The sequence below is a fragment of the Desmodus rotundus genome, chromosome 8, assembly GCF_022682495.2.
Source record: "Desmodus rotundus isolate HL8 chromosome 8, HLdesRot8A.1, whole genome shotgun sequence".
Taxonomy (NCBI): domain Eukaryota; kingdom Metazoa; phylum Chordata; class Mammalia; order Chiroptera; family Phyllostomidae; genus Desmodus; species Desmodus rotundus.
Window position 1 is genome coordinate 69,224,128 of NC_071394.1, and position 21,490 is coordinate 69,245,617.

Consider the following 21,490-nt stretch of genomic DNA (forward strand, 5'->3'; position numbering starts at 1 on the left):
ATCACATAAACAAAAGCAAACAAAAAAATTACATGATCATATCAATACATGCATAAAAAGCATTTAATAAGGTATAGCACCCATTTATGACAAAAACACTTAGCAAAGTGGGAATAGAGGGAGCATTCCTCAACATAATAAAGGCCATATATGAGAGACCTAAGCCAACATCATACTCAATGGGCAAAAACTTAAGAGATTTCCCACTAAGGTCAGGAACAAGACAAGGATGCCCTCTTTCACCACTCCCATTTAACATAACATTGGAAGTCCTAGCCACAGCAATGAGACAAGAAAAAGCAATAAAAGGCATTCAAATTGGAAAGGAGGAAGCAAAACTGTCATCATTTGCAGATGACATGATAGTATATATAGAAAATCCTATAGACCACCAAAAACGTACTCAACCTAATAAGTGAATTCGGCAAAATAGCAGGATACTAAGTCAATATTCAGAAATCAAAGGCATTCTTGTACACCAACAATGAAACATCAGAAACAGAAATCAGGAAAAAAATCCCATTTGATATAGTAAAAAAAAAATAATAGTAAAGTAACTAGGAATAAACCTAACGAAGGAAGTAAACGACCTGTACTCAGAAAACTACACAACATTGAAGAAAGAAATTAAGGAAGACACAAACAAATGAAAGCATGTACCATGCTCATGTATTGGAAGTATTAACATCATCAAAATGGCCACACTACCCAAAGAAATTTATACATTCAATGCAATCCCTATCAAAGTACCAATGACATATTTCACAGATATAGAACAAACATTTCAGAAATTCATATGGAACCATAAATGACTCTGAATAGCTGCAGCAATTTTCAGAAAGAAGGACAAAGTAGGAGGGATCACAATACTTGATATCAAACTGTATTACAAGGCCACTGTAATCAAAACAGCCTGGTACTGGCATAAGAGGAGACACATAGAACAATGGAACAGAATAGAGAGCCCGGTAATAAACCCAAGTCTCTATGGTCAATTGATACTTGACAAAGGAGGCAGGAGCATAAAATGGAGCAAAAACAGCCTCTTCAATAAATGTTTGTTGGGAGACCTGGACAGCTATGTGCAAAAAAATGAAACTCGATCACCAATTTACACCATACACAAAAATAAATTCAAGGTGGATAAAAGACTCAAATATAAGTTGTAACATGACAAAAGTCCTAGAGGAAAACATTGGCAGGAAAATCTCAGACATTCCACGCAGCAACATCCTCACAGACATGTCCCCTAAAGCAAGGGACATAAAGGAAAGAATAAACAAATGGGACCTCATCAAAATAAAAGCTGCTGCATGGCTAAAGAAAACAGCATTAAGAGGAAAAGAGAACCGACAGTATGGGAAAACATATTTGCCAATGATACCTCAGACAAGGGCATGATCTCCAAAATATATAAAGAACTCACACGACTCCACTCCAGGAAGACAAACAACCCAATTAAAAAAAGGGCAAAGGACTTGAACAGACACTTCTCCAAGGAAGGCATACAGAGGGCCCAGAGACATATGAAACAATGCTCAGCATCACTAGCCATCAGAGAGATGCAAATTAAAACCACAGTGAGGTACCATCTCACACCAGTCAGAGTGGCCAACATAAACAAATCAACAAACAAATGTTGGAGAGGATGAGCAGAAAAGGGAACCCTAGTACATTGTTGGTGGGAATGCAGACTGGTGAGGCCACTGTGGAAAACAGTATGGAATTTCCTCAGAAAGCTAAAAATGGATCTGCCCTTTTACCCAGCAATTCCACTGCTGGGATTATACCCTAAGAATCCTGAAACAGCAATCCAAAAGAAGCTATGCACCCCAATGTTCAATGCAGCACAATTTACAATAGCCAAGTACTGGAAGCAACCTAAGTGCCCATCAGCAAATGAGTGGATCAAAAAACTATGGTACATTTCCATAATGTAATTCTACACAGCAGAAAGAAAGAAGGAGCTTCTACCCTTTGCAACAGCATGGATGGAACTGGAGAGCATTATGCTAAGTGAAATAAGCCACACGGTGAGGGACAAATACCATATGATCTCACCTTGAACTGGAACATAATAAATAGAAAAAAAAAGGAAACAAACTATAACAAAATGGCTGATTCTAGGACTGTGGCAGAAAATATGAAAGATGAGGCTGGATCATCCTGTAATGCCAGATAGTAAGAAAGTGTACAAAAACCAAAAATGAAAACAAGAACCAAAAACGCATTGTTGGGGGAATGTCAAAGGAACACAGATACCAACCGAAAGAGCTCCTAATGGCCAAAACTGAAACAATTTCAGCAACAGAATAAAGTCATATTAGATTGTCACTCAAAGTATAAAATAAATATTTCTAGGTTCATACCAATATAATGACTGAAAAAAATAAATGAGGGAGAAGAATCAAATCTCTCATACAGAAGAATTTCACATAATTTATTTAGATACTCCATTCTCAAGGAAGAGAGCATAATTCCCTACTCCTCATGTGTGAGCTGTGCACAGTGAGTGCCTTCCAAAGTGTATGATATGAAGTGGTGGGGTGGGGAAGAGTAACTTCACAGTGGAGAATTCTGACACTATCTCAGGTAGGTAACTAAGGCCAATATTAACAGTTATAAATCATGTTGACAGTATATACACTTGATATGATGTGATGAAAATGACACCCCAATAATTCATAACCCCAGTATTATCATAAACAAAACACCTAACACAGTACAGTGGTGGAATTCCTAAAAAATACCTGACAAATGCACTTCAAAACTCTCAAGGTTATGAAAAACAAGGAAACGTTGAGAAGTGCCTACAGCCAAGAAGAGCCTAAGGAAACAATACAACTACAGTAAATATAATGTGGTATCTTGGTTGGGGTCACAGCACAGAACATTAGGTAAAAACTAAAGAAATGTGAATAAATTAACATTAGTTATATTATATTTGTTAATTGCACCAAATGTATCATACTAGTGAAGGTTTTAATAACAGAGGAAAACTGGTTCAGGGTATAGGGAAACTCCTTTGTACTGCTTTTTCAACTTTTCTATAAATCTTAAGCTGTTCTAAAAATTAAAATCTATTAAAAGGAAAAAATGCCCTCTCTTTTAATAATGTCACTATTAAAGATCCTCACTATTCTCCTAAAAGGTGTGAGATTGTTTAGAATATTGTTAAATATCATGTAATTTAATCATATAAGTGAAGTGTCAGCATAGTGCTGGCAAAAGGTAGATGCTGTATTCATTCATTAGTTCATTCAACAAATATTTATACTATGAGATCATCTCTGCTCTAGGTGCTAGCAGTACATGAAGTATACATAGAAAAGGAGGGAGAAGCAAATAAAATACAATATTCATATAATAATGAGTATTATAAAAATATATACTAAACAGGGTAAGGGGGTAGAAAATAGTAGGGAACATTCTGTTTCTCTAAGGCAGCTGAGAAGACCCCTCTGAGGAGATTACCTGAAAGCACAAATCTGAAGAGGAAGCTAGTGATACAAAGATGTGAGCAAGGTACATTCCAGTACAGGAAACAGAAAGTGCTGAGGTAGGAATGAGCGCAGTGTATTTGAAGTCCAGTGTGGCCGAACTGGAATGAGTGAAGTGGGGAGTGATTGGAGACAAAGTCAGAGACTAAATGGGGTTGAGATTAGGCAAAAGCTTTAAGGCTACACTAAAAAATTGAATTTTATTCTCAATGTGATAGGGTCTGTCACTATAGCAGGTGTGTTCAAACTTTTTGCGTGTCTGGGCCACAATGGAAGAAGAGTTGTCTTAGGCCAGACATTAAATGTATCACAACACGTAAATACAAAAAAACTCATAATGTTTTAAGTAAATTTATGATTTTGTGTTGGCCCCTACAGTCCATTTTACATGCAGCTGCTGGAACGTGTAGAGCATATTGAGTCACTTTCCTGGTTAAAGCCCTAGCACACAGGTGTCTAACCTGCGGCCCACAGGCTGCATGTGGCTCAGGATGGCTATGAACATGGACCTGTGTGCTAGGGCTTTAACCAGGAAAGTGACTCAATATGCTCTACACGTTCCAGCAGCTGCATGTAAAATGGACTGTAGAGGGCACTAGAGTGAAAACATGAAAACCAGATAGTAGGCTACTGCAAACATCCAGAAGCGAAAGGATGGTGTTTAGGAGACTGGTGGTACCATGGAAGTGGTAGAAATTACGATAGTGGGAATATATTTTGAGATAGAACCAATTAGGGCTTACTGTTTGAGTATGTGTAGAGGCTGAAAGTTGCAGGAGGTGGGGGGAACTTAAGGGCTAATCAGTAAAAATTAATGTGAATAGAATCAACACTCATAGGACATAATATCAAAGCTGGTATCCAAGAGCTAGAGAACTTTCATGTACTCTGGTCTTATTAGCAAGTTATGGGATGGCCACAAACTTAGCATTTTGCTATATAACATTATCCCTCTTTAGCGAAACCTGTATTCAGGCTAGAACATTGAGAAGACTTAGATACCAAAAGGAACTGCAGGAGATGGTGTCTCTTGATGAGCAAGTATGTATGCTTCCTTTCATTGGAGCAGCTGGGGAGGCTGCCAAGTGTATTATGTTTCTATCTTCTCTCCTACCCTCCTCCCACAAAAATTTTGGGAGGGCAGCAACTCCATTGATTATTGTAGAATGAGTGCCTGGCCCAGAATATATGTGCAAATAAACATTTGCTGAACGAAGGAATAAAATGGCACAGGAGCACTGCAGAGCAAATAGGTAGCCTAAGTCTCTGTTAGAGCCATATTTTAAGAGGAAACAGCACTATCCAGGCCAACACAGAAGAAAAAGAATAAAAGTGCAGAAAAGTGTTGAGGTTGAATAATCAATCAGAGTTCTAGACCAGAGGCAACAAATGACAAACAGTGATTTTGAAAGAGATGCACAAAGGGCTGAACAGTCTTTTTTGGAATATTTTGCAGCTACACTTGATATCATCACAGAATCACCAAATGTCGGAGCTGGAAGAGATCTTAGAAAACTATGGATCAATTCACTCATTTTACAGAAGAAGAAAGTAAGACAAAATGTCTTGGGACTAGAACCCAGTTCTCTGGATTCCAGATACTACATTTTTTTTTACATGGCAGGGCTTGGCAGTTATAGTAAAACTTCCTTTCCCATGTGTAGGCTCAAAGAGGAGTTTTCAGAAGTAGGAGTTTTAGATAGACCTCTAAAGTCTAAAGTTTATTCCAAAGTTAAATTCTCCTTTTAAAATTCGGTTCATGAAAAATAAATCATCTGTCTTGATCAACTTTTCCTTTTATCTTTCAGTGACAATGAGGCAGCCCACTATGTTCACCTTTTTGACATGGTTTCCAGGAAGCTTAGAACTAAATTGAACACTTATTCCTCAAAATAACAGTGGCCTCAGTTTTTCACGAACAGTATTTATTTCCCCCTTCTCTTTCTATCTTTTCATTTTTTATAACTATTTCAATGGCATTATTGTATATGTTTTTTACTGTAAGTCAGGGGTGTTAAACTCATTTTCACCAGGGGCCACATCAGCCTCATGGCTGCCTTCAAAGTGCCAAACATAATTTCAACTTAACAGTTAAGGAGGGAGTAGTTACATTTATACAGCCCTAAAATTATTTTGGCCCATTGAAAGCAACCATGAGCCTGATGTGGCCCCCGGTGAAAATGAGTTTGACATCCCTGTTGTAAGTCATCGTTAATTCTTTTTGGAATCAAAATAGGAAGATTTCATTTCTCTTGTACACTAGAACTGCTTTCAGGTCCCAGCTTTGACCTAAAAGATCAGATCTTACCTCCTGGCTTTATATTTATAGAGAGGAAAGGCCACCACAGGATAGACTGCATACAAATGACTAATTACAAAATTGTAGGGTCTGCCTGCTAACTAGACAAGTTCCTGGAAACTTCTCCGAAATTAAAACAAGATGTGGAAGGAAAGTGCTGTTTCCTGTGCTGACGTGGCAGATCTTCACTGACAGCATGGGCGGGGCAAAGCAGTCCTGTCTATGGTTGGTTGGTCAGCAGGTGGTAAACTGTGTCACATCCAACTCCAAATTTCTGCTGAAAACTCCCCCAGGCCTGAGAAATGAGATCCCTGTAGCCTTCATCTCTTCTGGATTCTAGCCATGTAAAGAGATTAAAGCACTCATTTACTGAAAACATGAGGCTTTCTTTTCCCTCCCTAGAATAAAATTCCTCCTAAACCACAAAAATTTTACCCAGGCAGGATTAGAAATGCAATAAAGGAGTCCATACAGAGATCTTTCCTTCTGCTCCTTTACTGCTTTAGAATCTCTGTCTCCATTTCTATCTAGGTAGGAAAAGAAACATTAATAAATCCCAGAAAATGTCAACTTCTCCAGAGGGCACTAGACTTTTATGTTTATGCATTTGAGCTTGAGACTTCCTGTGGCTCTTTTATTTTCCACTCTTCCCTTTTTAAATTTTGTTCTTTACTCCTATGACATTGGCCACAATTTTCATGATAACCTAAGAGATAGGTTCAAAAGAAAAACGGCTTCCAGGGTTACTGTTGCTTATGGAAATAGTCCTTTCCTAAAGTATCCATTTAGATTCTGTTCATGATCTCTTCCTAGTCAGAGCCAGTTTGAGACAGAGACAAGAAAATACTGCCCCAACATTCCCAACACCTTAAAGAATGCAACAGTTGCAAAAATCTATGCTGCTTCTTTAGAAAAATCTCAGAAAAATCATAAAATGTAGGCAAGACTAGTGTATGACATCAGTATAGCATGTAAGAGCTCACCCTGGGCCCAGGCTGCTGCTGGGTCTTTATCCTTATCTACCACATATTATCTGTGAACCTTGGACAAAATGCTAAACTTTGTGTGTTACTTTCCTCACTTGTAAGAAGGCAATAATAGTGCTTACTTCACAGAGTCCACTCTCGAACTTTGCTGTGCATTAGAAACAATGGGAGGGCTTGTTAAAACACAGATTACTGACCTCACTCCCATGGTTCTGATATAGTGGGTCCAAAATGATGCCAGAGAATCTACCTTTCTAAGAATGCCCTAGGTGACACTGGTGCTGCTAGTTAAAGTCCACACTTCTTTTTTAAAAAGACTTTATGGATTTATTTTTAGTGAGAGAGACATTGATATGAGAGATAAACATAGATGGGTTGCCTCTGCTATGCTCCCCTCCTGAGGACTGAACTGGGCATGTGTCCTGACTAGAAATGGAACTGGCAACCTTTCGCTTTGCCAGATGGTGCCCAAGGCCACACTTTGAGAACCACTGTCATAGGATTATGGTGGAGATGAAGTAGTTAATATACATAAACTATTAACAATGACTATTTTTATGTACTGCTCTTAGCACTGCGACTAGTTAGCTATGTTAAATGGTTAATATCTTACAGGTTGTCCCATCAATTTATAAATCATGGTAAACTTGTAGTCAAACTGTAATCCATTATAAGAAATTTCAGTATACAGAAAGGAAAAACCCTGTTAAGCTCCTAACAGAAATATCCTTTTTTAAAAAGCATATACATTCATAAAGGGTTGCAAGTGGTTCTAAATCCTTAAAAACGCTTCTATAGATCACTGGGGTTTTTTTGCTTCCAAATTTGTCAGCACCCATCTGTACACTTATTGAGGTAGAAAAGCTGATAAAGCTACTTCTTGAGATTTTGTTTCTTTTCTCTTAGTTACAGTAAAAGCACCAAAACACATTTAGTAATTATAGTCAAAAAGAATTCTTTAACTCATTTCAAGTAATTAAGGAGCCCAGGAAATGTCAACCCTGCAAAGGCAATTAGAAACATCTACAGCTTGGAAAGGGCAGAGTAAACACTGCAGCTACAAGACAAGGGGTCCTTACAAAGCTCTCCACAACAAAGGAAATAAACGCAATCCCTAATCTGGGCCATGCCAGCAACCCTAAAGCCAAAGATAATAGTCTCTGACGAAAAACTGTGGCATGTTAAGCTTTGCTTAGACTTAGAGAAAGAGAATATCAAACATATTGTCAAAGGTTAAGATGTTTTCTCTGTAGGACTCTGACTTGAGTCTTAACTAGAACGAGGCACAGGGAAACCCCCACTGTGTCCTTTCCGGCCACGCATCATTCGTTTCAAGGAGAAAATTTTTAATAAATTTAGGTGGAGTGCTTCTTTCTTCTAAGCACAAAGTGATTCCAGGCTCAACTACAGGCAGCCAGTTTTTGGTAAACATCTAACTTTTTCAACTAAATTAGATCTACGCGTTTAGTGAAAATTCTCCAGTGCAACATACTTAAAACATTCTTGCATCGTGATGGCTCTATGAAAAATTAAACAAAGGGCACATGTTTACAAGAATGCAAAAATAAGCCTTGCCTCGACCTTTAAATAAAATATATAGTATACAAACCACTACCCCTGATTTGGATAATGTACGTGATTATCAGCACTAGTCATCAAGTGGACTCCACGAAGGTGGTTCTTCATTTCTAGCAGGTTAAGAAATAGAAATGGGCAGCTCTTGGGTGAGCTTGCACCCTGCCCTCCAGCCCGGAGCCTCCCTTGGACTTGGCACAGGTGGCGGGGGCAGCGGGGCGGGGGTGGGGTTGAGACACAGGTTCCCAGACGGGACTCTGAGCTGCCACGACTCACCTCACCAACTTTTCCAGGCTCGCTGCGTCCCGGTTGCCAGCTCCAGGGCGCGGATGCAGCGGCCGGCGCCTCTGAGCGCTTTGCCCCGTGCCTGTGAAGGTGCCTTGGCTGAGGATGAGCGCAGGGGCCAGCGCAGGAGGACGCTGCCGGGCAGACACCGGATGCGCCAGAGGCGCTGGGGCTTTAGAGCGGCCAGTGCGCAGGGTTAGCAGTGCAAGCAGCAGTGCTGACAGCGCGAGCAGAATCAGCACAGCCGGCTTGCTGCGCAGCTTCATCGTGAGGCTCGGTGGCGGCAGCCCCGGGCCAGCCCTGTCCCTCTACTCATCTCGGCGCTCCAGACAGCTGCGGCCGGCTGAGGCAGCAGAGAGCAGGGGCCGCCTCCGCCCCGCCAGTCCAGGACGAGGGTTTGGGCCCCAGACGCTGGCGACAGCAGAGGAGGAGGCGGTGGGAGAGGAGGAGGCGTGAACTGGTCTGAAGGAGGAGCGGCAGGAGCCTACCGTACTGTGTAGAGTAGCTGCTCGGCCGCCCATCCTCCAGCCTCCGCAAGGTCCAGTTGCAGGTAGCGCAGGCTCAAAACCTCTCACTTCCTCATTTACTCACTCAAATACTCTGCGTTCATTCATTCATTCATTCATTCACTCATTCATTCACACCCTCTCATTCCGTTCATCCCCTTGTTTACTTCCTTATTCACTCTCACTCACTTACCCTACCATTGCCACCCACTCTTCCGTCTGATTCCCTAATTTCTCCCTGCATTTTCCCTGTTTAGTTTTATGCATCTATCCAACCATTCATGTACCTATCCATACAGTCAGACAGTGACATCTCTATCCTGTTTGTCCAGTACAAGGCCTGACATTTGATGGATATCTGTTAGATAAAATTAATTTAGATGCATGTAAACTAATTTTTGAAATGAAAATTAATTTTAAAGTCTGGTTTTGAAATCTGACTTTGCTGCTTACTGGTTTGATGATGCTGAACAAGTTGCACAATTTTTCTGAGCTTAAATTTCCATATATGCAAAATGGAATGATTATACTGCTCTCCACAGAGGCATTTTGTAGGCATTACATTTTTTAAAACATGTATTGTTGTCCCACCTTTTTCCACATTGCTCACCCCTACCCTGTTTCCCCCAACCCGCTCCCATAGTCAATACCCTGACATGTCCATGTCCATGAGTCCTCTAATTCTTGCTCCTTCGTTTGCCTCTTCCCCTTCTTTTCCCCTTTATCCCCCTTTGCCCTCCCCTCTTGTCATTGTCAGTTTGCTCTTTATTTCCAAGTCTCTGGTTCTATTTTGCTCTTTTGTTTGTTCTGTTGATTAGGTTCAACTTACAGGTGATCTCATATGGTATGGCTTTCACCACCTGGTTTATTTCACTTAGCATAATGCTCTCCAGTTCCATCAATGCTGTCCAGAAAGGTAGGAGTTCTTTCCTTCTGTTGTGTAGTATTCCATTGTGTAAATGTACCACAGTTTCTATTTGTTTATTTATGTATTTCTTATCATTTTTTTATTGTTGCTCAAATAAAGTAGTCTCCATTTTCCAACCACCACTTTCCTCAACCCCACCCACTCCCACCTCCCACCCTCAATACTACCCTCTTTGGCTTTGTCCATGGGTCCTTTATACATGTTCCTTGATGACCCTTTCCCTCTTCCCCCCGTTATCTCTCTGCCCCGCCCCTCTGGTTACTGTCAGTTTCTTCTTTATTTCAATGTCTCTGGTTGTATTTTGCTTGCTTGTTTTGTTCATTAGGTTCCACTTACAGGTAAGATCATAAGGTATTTGTCTTTCACTGCCTGGCTTATTTCACTTAGCAGAATGCTCTCCAGTTCCACTCATGCTGTTGCAAAAGGTAGGAGTTCCTTCTTTCTTCTGCATAGTATTCTGTGTAAATGTACCACAGTTTTTTGATCTACTCGTTTACTAATGGGCACCTAGGTTGCTCCAGCGCTTGGCTATTGTAAATTGTGCTGCTATGAACATTGGGATGCATAGGTTCTATTAAATTAGTGTTTCATGGTTCTTAGGATATATTCTCAGCAGTGGAATTGTTGGGTCAAAAGGCAGTTCTGTTTTTAGTTTTCTGAGGAAATTCCATACTGTTTTCCACAGTGGCTGCACCAGTCTGCATTCCCACCAACAGTGTACTAGGGTTCCCTTTTCTCCACAACCTCGCCAGGCATTAAATTAAATAATGCATTCAAAGAAACTAGCACAGTGCCTGGCTATAGGTGCCCAATAATAGCTCTGTGGTAGTTAACACAATAAAATGTAGCTTATCGTATATACATATGAGATAGAGTAATAACTTCACAATTAAGTGTAGGAATGAATTCTTCTGACACTTTAACAGCCAAAATCACCATATCAAGGTTTCAGAATTCCTCAGCTAGTGTTGGGGCATCCTCAGTTACCAATCTGAAGCATTAGTACACATCATCTTATTCATCATGAATCAGCCATCATTCTGTTGACTCTCTTTTTAGCATGGCAGCAGAACAAAGAACACCAGTTATACCTGTCTCTGAACTTCTACAAGATTCCATTTGGCCTTATAAATCATCTAAAACTTCAATTAAATTTTGAATTATTCTGATATTAGCATTATGTTTTAATTCTTTGAGAACTCATTATATTTAAAGTTCTAGGAATGAGAATATTTAAACACATGGAACCATGGCAGGGTGTAAGCACAGACAATACATTGGTTCCCAATGAGGGTGAGGTACCTTCTTAGGAAGCATTTGGAATTGTGGAAAGCATGTTTTGGACTGTCACAATGAATGGCATGTACTACTGGTTATGGCAAATCTTCTACAATGCTCCAGACATTCCAGCACAACAAAAAATTGTCCTGGGTCAAATGCCAACATGGGGGTCCTGTTTGAGAAACACTGGGCTAAGGCCTTTTGTTTAGGCCTTGCAGGTTTACCACTATTATGTTGGTATGTGCCCCAGTGAAGCAAGAATTCCTGGATCTGTTTTGTCACTTCCCCTCTTCCTCAAGGTGACATTTGCAACAAGGATAAAATAAGGCAAAATGACTCTTGATTAGTAGCTGGGGTTCTGGTCTCAAACAAAAGTAGAACTTGGTACTAGGCTTAAACAAACAGAAGACTGTTTTCTTAAACCCTGCTAAAGCAATAGGAAAGACCTGATTTACCTCCTTCCCCTAAATCTAAACCCAAGTTTTGGAATATACTGCTCTGATTGGAGGAAAAGTACAACATCTAATGTCATGGAAAAAGGGTTCCAGAAACCATATCTATGGCTCAATAATTTCTCACTTGGATATCTAACATACCAAATGCTTGTTTATTTGTCCCCTTACCCCCAAAATCTATTTGCCCCCTGAAATTTTGACATGTATTGTCAAAAAGATGATCAGTTTCTTAAGCTGTAAATTAAGTATTGATAGGTACTGTCCTTGGTCTCTGTTTTCCTCACCTCCTGTATTAGTTATCTATTGTTGCATGACACACTACCCCAGAATTTGGTAACTTGAGGTTGCACATATACAATCTTATCATTCCTGTGGGTCAAGAATTCAGCACAAATTTGCTGGGTCCTCCATTTCACAGATTCTCACAAGGCTGCAACCAAAGTGTTGGCCCAGGTGTGTGGTGTCATCTGAAGGCTCCACTGGGGGAGGAACCTCCTCTAAGCTCACTCACATGGTTGTTGGCAAGATCTGGTTTCTTTCAGGTCATTGGACTGAGAGTCTCTATTGCTCGCTGGCTGTTGGCCAGAGGCTTGCGTCAGGTTCTCTGTCAGGTGTTGTTTCTATCAAAGTAGACATACAAGAAGAGCCAAGGAGAGAATGCCAGCAAGGCTGAAGTAACACTTTTTTGTAACCTTTTTTCAGAAGTGACATCCCATCACTTTGTTAGAAGAAGTCATTAAATCTAGGCCACACTCAAGGGGAGAGAATTACAAAGGGGCTTGAATCCCAGGAAGCAGGATTATTGGGAGCCGCTTTTATTTATTTATTTATTTACTTACTTACTTTTTATTTATTTATTTATTTATATTGTTCTGTTACAGTTGTCCTAATCCCCTACCTCGCTGTTGCACTCCCCTGTCCCACCCACCCCTCACCTTCCCCCACCCCCTCTCGCAGTCAAATCCCCACCCTGCTGTCCATGTCCATAAGACATTCATACTTGTTCTTTAACTAGGCCCTTCCCCTTCTTTCCTTCCTAATCCCCCACCCCCCTCCCCTCTGGTCACTCTCAGTTTGTTCCTTGTTTCCATGCCTCTGATTCTATTTTGCTCATTTGTTTTGTTGATTAGATTCCACTTATAGGTTAGATCATATGGTATTTGTGCTGCCTGGCTTATTTCACTTGCATCATATTCTCCAGTTTCACCCATGCTCTCTCCAAGGGTAGGGCTTCCTTCTTTCTTTCTGCTGTATAGTATTCCATTGTATAAATGAACCACAATTTTCTGATCCACTCATTTACTGATGGGCACTTAGGCTGTTTCCAGCACTTGGCTATTGTAAATAGCACCACTATGAACATAGGGGTGCATAAGTTGTTTCAGTTGATGACTCACAATTCTTAGGGTATATTCCCAGCAGTGGAATTGTTGGGTCAAAAGGCAGTTCTGTTTTTAGTTTTTTGAGAAAATTCCATATTGTTTTCCATAGTGGCTGCACCAGTCTACATTCCCACCAACAGTGCACTAGGGTTCCCTTTTCTCCACAGCCTCGCCAGCACTTGTTGTTTGTTGATTTGTTAATGATGGCCATTCTGACTTATGTGAGGTGGTATCTCATTGTGGTTTTAATCTGTAGCTCTCTGATAGCTAGTGATGTTGAACATCCTTTCATATGGCCCATAGGCCCTCTGTATGTCCTCCTTGGAGAAGTGTCTGTTCAGGTCCTTTACCCATTTTTAAATAGAATTGTCTTCCTGGCATTGAGTCATATGAGCTCTTTATATATTTTGGAGATCAAATCCTTGTCCGAGGTATCATTGGTAAATATATTTTTCTATATAGTTGGTCCCCTTTTCATTTTGATGTGTTCTTTAGCCATGGAGAAGCTTTTTAATTTGATGTAGTCCCATTTGTTTATTCTTTCCTTCATTTCTTTAAAAGGCTGCCTCTTCTGTCTTGCATATCCAAAGGATTAGCAAGTTCTGTCAACTCCATGTCCAAAACATAATTGGCATCTATGCACTTCTCTCCCATATTGTCAGCAGTGATTGCTTAACAAAGCGAAACCTTGCTCAATTCCTAATGACCTCATTCCCATTGTATTTCATATAAATTTTACCCACTCCTACCTCCTCCCCCTACCACTCTGAGTTGTGTGATGTGGCTGTTTTATGACATAGAAATGACAGCAATTACCTTCTAATTGATCCCCTTGCTTCTTCCCGTGCCTTCTTTTAATTCTTAAACTAGAATGATTTTTAAGAACATAAGTAAAGATTTTATCTCTTTATTTTTAGACAGGGGGGAAGGGAGGGAGAAAGAAAGGGAGAGAAACATCAATGTGTGGTTACCTCTCACACACCTCACACACCTCACACAGGGCAACCTGGCCCACAACCCAGGCGGAATTGAACCAGCGACCCTTTGATTCACAGGCTGGCGCTCAATCCATGGAGCCATACCAGCCAGCAGCCAGGGCTCTTCAATGGTTCTTCATGGCTCCTTAAAACAAGTCTGAATTCCTTACCACAGCCTCTAAATCGAGCATGATCTTGCCCTGACTACAGTTAAACCTGCATTTAATCCTGGGGCTTATTCCAGCTCCACTGTCCTCTCATCAGGGTCTTTATCATTTATGGTTCTTGCTTGCCTCGGGGCCTTTGCACTTAAGGTTCCTTTTCCCTGAATCAAGGATCTGGACAATAGTTATGCTTTAGATCTCAGCTTAAAGCTACCTACTTAAAAAGGTATTTTCTAGCCACCCACTTTAAGTAGATATTGTTCCTCCTATTATTCTCTATTATTTGTCCATTTTGTTTCCTGTTCAATACTTACTCCAGATTGTGTGTGTATCTGTACACACAGATACATGTATAGACATACACATTCATATATATTTGTATATATTTTTAATTAGAATAACATAGATAGCAAGGTATACAATTCCTTTTTTGAAAATATATCTTATTGATTATGCTATTATAGTTGTCCCATTTTCTTCTCCCCTTTATTACCCTCTGCCTTGTACCCCACCTCCCACCATCATTCCCCCACCTTAGTTCATGTCCATGGGTCATACATATAAGTTCTTTGGCTTCTCCATTTCCCATACTGTTCTTAAATCCCCTCTGTCTATTTTGTACCTACCAGTTATGTTTCTTATTCCCTGTACCTTTTCCCCCATTCTCCCTTGTCGCCCTCCCTACTGATACCCCTCCATGTGGTCTCCATTTCTGTGATTCTGACTTTGTTCTAGTTGTTTGCGCAGTTTGTTTTTCTTTTCTTTTCTTTTTCTTTCTTTCTTTTTTTTTTTTTGGTTTGGTTGTTGATAGTTATGAGTTTGTTGTCATTTTACTGTTTGTATTTTTGATCTTCTTCTTTTTCTTAGATAAGTCCCTTTAACATCTCATACAATAAGGTCTTGATGATGATGAACTCCTTTAATTTGACCTTATCTGGGGAGCAGTTTATCTGCCCTTCCATTCTAAATGATAGCTTTGCTGGATAGAGTAATCTCGGATATAGGTCCTTGCCTTTCATGACTTTGAATACTTCTTTCCAGCCCCTGCTTCAATGCAAGCTTTCTTTTGAGGAATCAGCTGATAGTCTTATGGGAACTCCTTGGTAGGTAACTGTCTCCTTTTCTCTTGCTGCTTTTAAGATTCTCTCCTTATCCTTAATCTTGGATAATGTGATTATGATGTGCCTTGGTATGTGCTTCTTTGGGGCCAACCTTTTTGGTACTCTCTGACCTTCATGGACTTCCTGGAAGTCTATTTCCTTTGCCAGATTAGGGAAGTTCTCCTTCATTATGTTTTCAAATAAGTTTTCAATTTCTTGCTCTTCTTCTTCTCTTTCTGGCACCCCTATAATTCAGATGTTGGGATGTTGAAAGCTGTCCCAGAGGTTCCTAAGCCTCTCCTCATTTTTTTGAATTCTTGTTTCTTCATTTAGAATGGAAGAGCAGAGAAAGTGCTTCCCAGATAAGGTCAAGTTAAAGGAGCCCATCATCATCAAGACCTTTTTGTATGAAATGGTAAAGTGACTTATCTAAGAAAAAGAAGATGATCAAAAATACGAACAGTAAAATAACAAACTCACAACTATTAACAACTGAACCCAAAGAAACAAAAAAAACCCTACAAATACACACTAAGGAAACAACTAGAATAGGAACAGAATCACAGAAATGGAGATCACATGAAGGGTTATCAGTGGGGAGGGGGAGAATGGGGGAAAAGGGAACAAGAAACATAATTGGTAGGTACAAAATATACAGGGAGAGTGTAAGAATAGTATGAGAAATGGAGAAGCCAAAGCTCTTATATATATGACCAATGGACATGAACTAAGGTGGGGGAATGATGGTGGGAGTGGGGGTGCAGGGAGGATGTGAATAAAGGGGAGAAGAAAATGGACAACTGTAATAGCATAATCAATAAAATATATTTTAAAAAAGATTAACTTTGCCTGCTTTTTGAAACTTTATATGAATAGAACCATATAATATGTACTTCCATTGACAATTTTTTGTGAGATTAATTCATATTTTTCCATATATCCATAGGTTTGTTTATATGTTTGTTTAACTGTTGAGGAGGTAGTATTCTATTATATCACTGTATCATAGTTTATTATTTATTTGTTTATTTTACTGTTGAGGATAATCAGATGACTTCTATCTATTTATGAATACACTGCTGCAAAATTTGTTTTACAATATTTTTGCTGGAAATAAGTACACATCCCTTTGGGTGTATGACCCAGAATAGAATTACTGGGTCGTATGATCAGCATAAGTTTAGATGCTGTCGGTTTTTGAAAAGAGTTGTACTAATTTACATTCTCCCACCAGCAGTAGTATTTAAGCACTCTAGTTTATTTCACATCCTCACTGATGCTTGATCTTGTGTTTTAATTTAATTTTAGCCATTGTCATTGGTGCGTAGAGGTATCATGTTATGTTTTTAATTCCAATTTCCCTTCAGCACCTTTTATATATTTACTGACCATTTGGTTATCTTTGTTTTGTGAAGTGCCTCTTCAGGTCTTTTGCCAATTTTGGGAGTAAAGTGTCTTTTTCTTATTGATTTGTGGGAATTGTTTACATATTATGAATGTACGTCTTTTGTCAGATACCCATTTTGTTAATAACTTCTCTCAAGCTGTGGCTTATCACTTCACTCCCTTAATAATATCTTTTGATGAACATAGGCCATAATTTAACAAAGTCCAATTTATCAATCTTTTATAGTTAGTATATTTGATGTTTTGTTTAAGGAAACTTTGCCTATCTCTTTCTTTGTCATGATGAAATTATTTTATTTTCTCTCAGTAGAGCTTTATGTGATAATGGAAATTATTTATATCTGTACAATAAATATTGTAGTCACTAACCTCATGTGGCAATTGAGCACTTGGAATGTGTCTAGTGACAGAGGAATTGAATATTTAATTGTATTGAATTTAAATAGCAACAAGAGGCCAGTGGCTTGTTGTATTAGATATCACACTTTATTGTTTTAGTTTTCACATGTAGATCTATAACCCATTGTGGATTATTTTTGTTTATAAGGTATAAAGTGGAGGTCAGAATTTATAGTTTTCTATATGAATATTTAATTGACCCATTTGTTGAAAAAACTATCTTTCCCGTGGTGAATTGGTGGTGCATGTGTCATAAATCAGCTCACCATTCTAATAGAAATTAAAAAATGACGTTGATGGACCCATTAGTAGACTGGATATGGCAGAGAAAAGGATTTCTGAGCTTGAGAATATGTCAGTAGAATGTTTCAAAACTGAGAAAGAGGAAAAAATGGGAAAAAAACCCCCCAGAATATCCAAGAAGCTTAGAACAACTACAAAAGATTTAAAATTCATGCACTGAGAATACCAGAAGGAGAAAAAGGAGGGGGGAAAAAGAAGAAATATTTGAAGCCATAATGATTGAGAATTTTCCAAATTAATGTCCAAAAGAAAACCATAGACCCAGTTCAGAGAACACCAAGCAGGACAAATAAAAAACAAAAACAAACAAACCTATGCCAAGACATATAATATCAAACTGCAGAAAAGCAAAGCTAAAGAAAAAACGTTGAGAGTTTCCAGTCAAAGTGACAGAGTAGACAAACACTTTGCTCACCTCTTCCCATGACCACATCAAAATTACAACTAAATTATAAAAGAACAATAAAGAAAAAGCCCACAAACATACATTTGTGCCCATGCTGAAGAAGAAAAAGAAGAGGCCATGATGAGACCAGTAGGAGAGGTAGAGATACAGTACTGGCAAGTCCACACCCACGTGTGCCAATGAAAAATTTGCAGGTCCACCCTGAGGAACAAGGGGACTTAGCCCCATACCAGGCTCTCCAGCCCCAGGCACTAGGGCCAGGGAGAGGAGTCCCCATAATTTCTGGCTTGAATACCAAGGGGGATTGCATCCAAGTGAGATGGAGGGCTTCTAGAGTCCCAGGCATTCCTCCTGAGGGGCCCAAGCCCAGTCTCATTCCCTTACAATCTCATTTGCTCTAAGCTTGCAGGGGCAGCAGCTTGAAAAGAATCAGGGACACACAGGGAGGTATTGAATTGACTAGTTTCAGGTTGAAGTCTGGAGGGGGTGGGGTGAGGACAGCTCTCTTGGGGCAAAAGTGCTGGCAAGTGCGATTGCATGTTTGTTGAGCCCTCTCCTGCTTATTCAGCACACGTGGGTGCCAAATCTTTCATCAGATTCCATAGTTACCCATTATTTAGTTTTATCTGTCTTACACCCTTTGCCCTCCCAGCTTGGTGATTCCCTGACAGCCACCCGCTCAATTTGAATGCCCAGCGCCAGCCACTTCCAGCAGCTTTTGACAGAAGCAGCCTGCCTTGGCTCATGCTGCAGTATTTCTTAAAGTCTCTTGAAGGTCCCACAAACCCCCAAAACACAGTGGCTGGCCTCAGTTTGCCCTAAACCTCTTGCTAAGTGTCCTTGAGTGTGGCAAAAGTGTCGAGTTTCTCCTTGCATTATAACTCCCATAAGGTAACCCCAAGCCTGGCATAAGCTATAGCCAGTGTTGGCTTGGAACATAGTGGCCACAAGTTCAGCACAAGTGGTGGATTGCCTCAGTTCACATCATGGCGTCTACCAAAGGACAGCAAACTCAGTACTATTGGTACTGGCCTTGGTTCATATATAGCCTCTCCCAAGCACCTCCATACACAACGACAAGCTTTAGAACAACAAGAGCCCCACCCAACAGCTTCCCAAATGGCACCAGACACAGCTGGCAACAGAATACTCTGCGAAGTGACTCCTGCACTGTGAGGTCAGCACTCACACAGCAACCCATCTGTTGTAGTCATGACCAGCCTTCACAATCAAGCTACAGGCCAAGCCAACCCACTGAGGTGCCAGCTGCAATCAAGGCCAATTACAACAGGAGGGCACACACAAGGGACACCCCTAGAGCACCCAGATCTGGTGACAAGGGAGACTGTGCTATGGGCCCCACAAGTACCTTCTACATAAGGCCACTCTGTCAAGACTGGAAGACATAGCAGATCTATTTAGTACATAGAAACAAACACAGGGAGTCAGCCAAAGTGAGGAGACAAAGAAACATGTCCGAATGAAAGAATAAGACAAAATTCCAGAAGAACTAAATAAAATGGAGCCAAGCACTCTACTGGATACAGACTTCAAAACACTGGTTATAAGTATGCTCAATTAGTTTAGGAGAAGAATAGATGAACTCAGTGAGAACCTCAACAAAGTGTTAGAAACTATAAAAAGAACCAGTCAGAAATAAAGAATACAATAACTGAAATGAAGAACACATTAGAGGGAATCAACAGCTTATTAAATAAATTAGGTTTAATCAGCAATCTGAAATACAAGAGAGCAGAAAATACCCAACTGAAATGACAAAAAGAAAAAAGAATTTAAAAATCAGAATCATTTAAAGGGACCTGTGGGACAACATCAAGTATGTCAACATTTGCATCATAAGGGTTCCAGAAGCACTAGAGGAAGAGCAAAGAATTGAAAAACTTTTTAAAGAAATAATGATGGAAAATTTCCTTAACCTGGTGAAGGAATTACACATACAAGTTCAGGAACCACAGAGTCCCAAACAAAATGAGCATAAAGATGCCCACACCAAGACACATTATATTTAAAATGCCAAAGTTAAAGACAAAGGGAGAATCTTAAAAATAGAGAAAAGCAGTTGGTTACCTACAAGCAGTTGGTTACCTTATGGGAGTTGGAGCTCCCATAAGACTGTCAATTGATTGCTCAACAGGAATTTTTCAGGTAAGAAGAGATTGACATGAAATATTCAAACTGATGAAAAGCAAAGACCTACAACCAAGAGGTTGTACTCTGGAGGGCTGCCATTCAGAATCAAAGGAGAAATAGAGTTCCCCAGGGGCGGGGGGGGACTCTAAAGGAGTTCATCACCACTAAACCAGTATTACAACCAGTGTTAAAAGAAATGTTAACAGGATTTATTTAAGTAGAAAATACCAAAAATATGAGTAAGAAAATATAGGAGAGAAAAAATGCTCATTGGCAAAGCAAAAACTTAGTAAAAGTAGTGGATGAACCAAATATAAAGGCAAAAGTATGAAGATCATGTGTAGTTACAATAATAAATTAAGGGGGCGCACACAAGCACACTCACAAAAGAAGTAAAAAAATGACAAAAAAATATGGAGGGGGTAAAAAATGTAGTGACTTTGGATTATGTTCAAACATAAGCCACCATCAATTTAAAATAGACTGCTATAAACATAACTTGCTATAGAGTGATGCAGACTCCAGCCAGCTGTGTCCGTGGGGTTGTGGATGAGATGAACAAAATCACACGGACTGCAGAAGTCCTGTGGAGAAAAGGGACAGCATGGCTGCTCTCTGAGTAAGAGAGCACCCTGATCCTTGCCTGGACAGGCTTTTATTGCTTTCTGGGAGCGTTACATCAAGAAAGGTCCTCATTCATCATTGTCAGGCAGTAATAATCAAACAATAGATAACATTCAAAGAACTATGAGGGCTTATTCTGAGTCCGGGTCAGGTAGCCAAAAGGTCATAAAACTTTGGGAAACTCATTTCATGCTTGGACCCTTATCAGAAAATTGAGGACACTCTTAGCAAAGCAGGTTTTACAGGACTTCATGTATTCGTTCTTAGGCCTGATCTCCCTGGGGAACCACCTGTTCCTGCCCAGGGCTGCACCGCCTTCCAGCATTGTTTCAGGCTTAAGTTAGGCAGGAGAAGTGAGGCAGCCCAGAGATTAGGAGACTTCTCACAGACAGAATGAGGACTCAGGCTATGTCAAAGCTGAGGTGTGAGGGTCCAGCACTCCCTTTTTCTATAGCCCCCCAAGTCCCCTCTGTGTCCCTTTGTGACCGTGCCTGTCGTTAGTCATCCCTCCCTTGAGGAATCTGACCCATCATTGGCTAACCAGTCATCCACCTGGGGCCAACCAGAATGAAGTAAAAGGGGGCAGAAGTGGCACCCCTGCCAGGAAGATAAGCATTGTCTCCTTCGTGGTTTATAGTCCCAAGTTCTCTTTACTCAGCCTTAGCCAAAGGGGGTTACAGCTTCTGAAACAAGGCAGGGCAGTTCCCAACAATAGAGCAAGCACATGGTAACCACAAACCAAAAATCTACATAAGATATACA

General features: G+C 40.1%; 1 protein-coding gene across 3 annotated transcripts in view; it reads right to left on the bottom strand.

Moving 5' to 3' along the window:
- GXYLT2 (glucoside xylosyltransferase 2) overlaps positions 1–9,063 on the bottom strand; it is a 144,251-nt gene extending 135,188 nt beyond the window's left edge. For all 3 annotated transcript variants that reach the window (XM_024556771.4, XM_053929785.1, XM_045192349.2), the window contains exon 1: positions 8,637–9,063. In XM_024556771.4, coding sequence (XP_024412539.1) covers positions 8,637–8,911 — 275 coding nt within the window. In that variant the 5' untranslated portion in view covers positions 8,912–9,063. The remainder of the gene's footprint in view (positions 1–8,636) is intronic.
- Between the last annotated feature and the right edge of the window lie 12,427 nt (positions 9,064–21,490).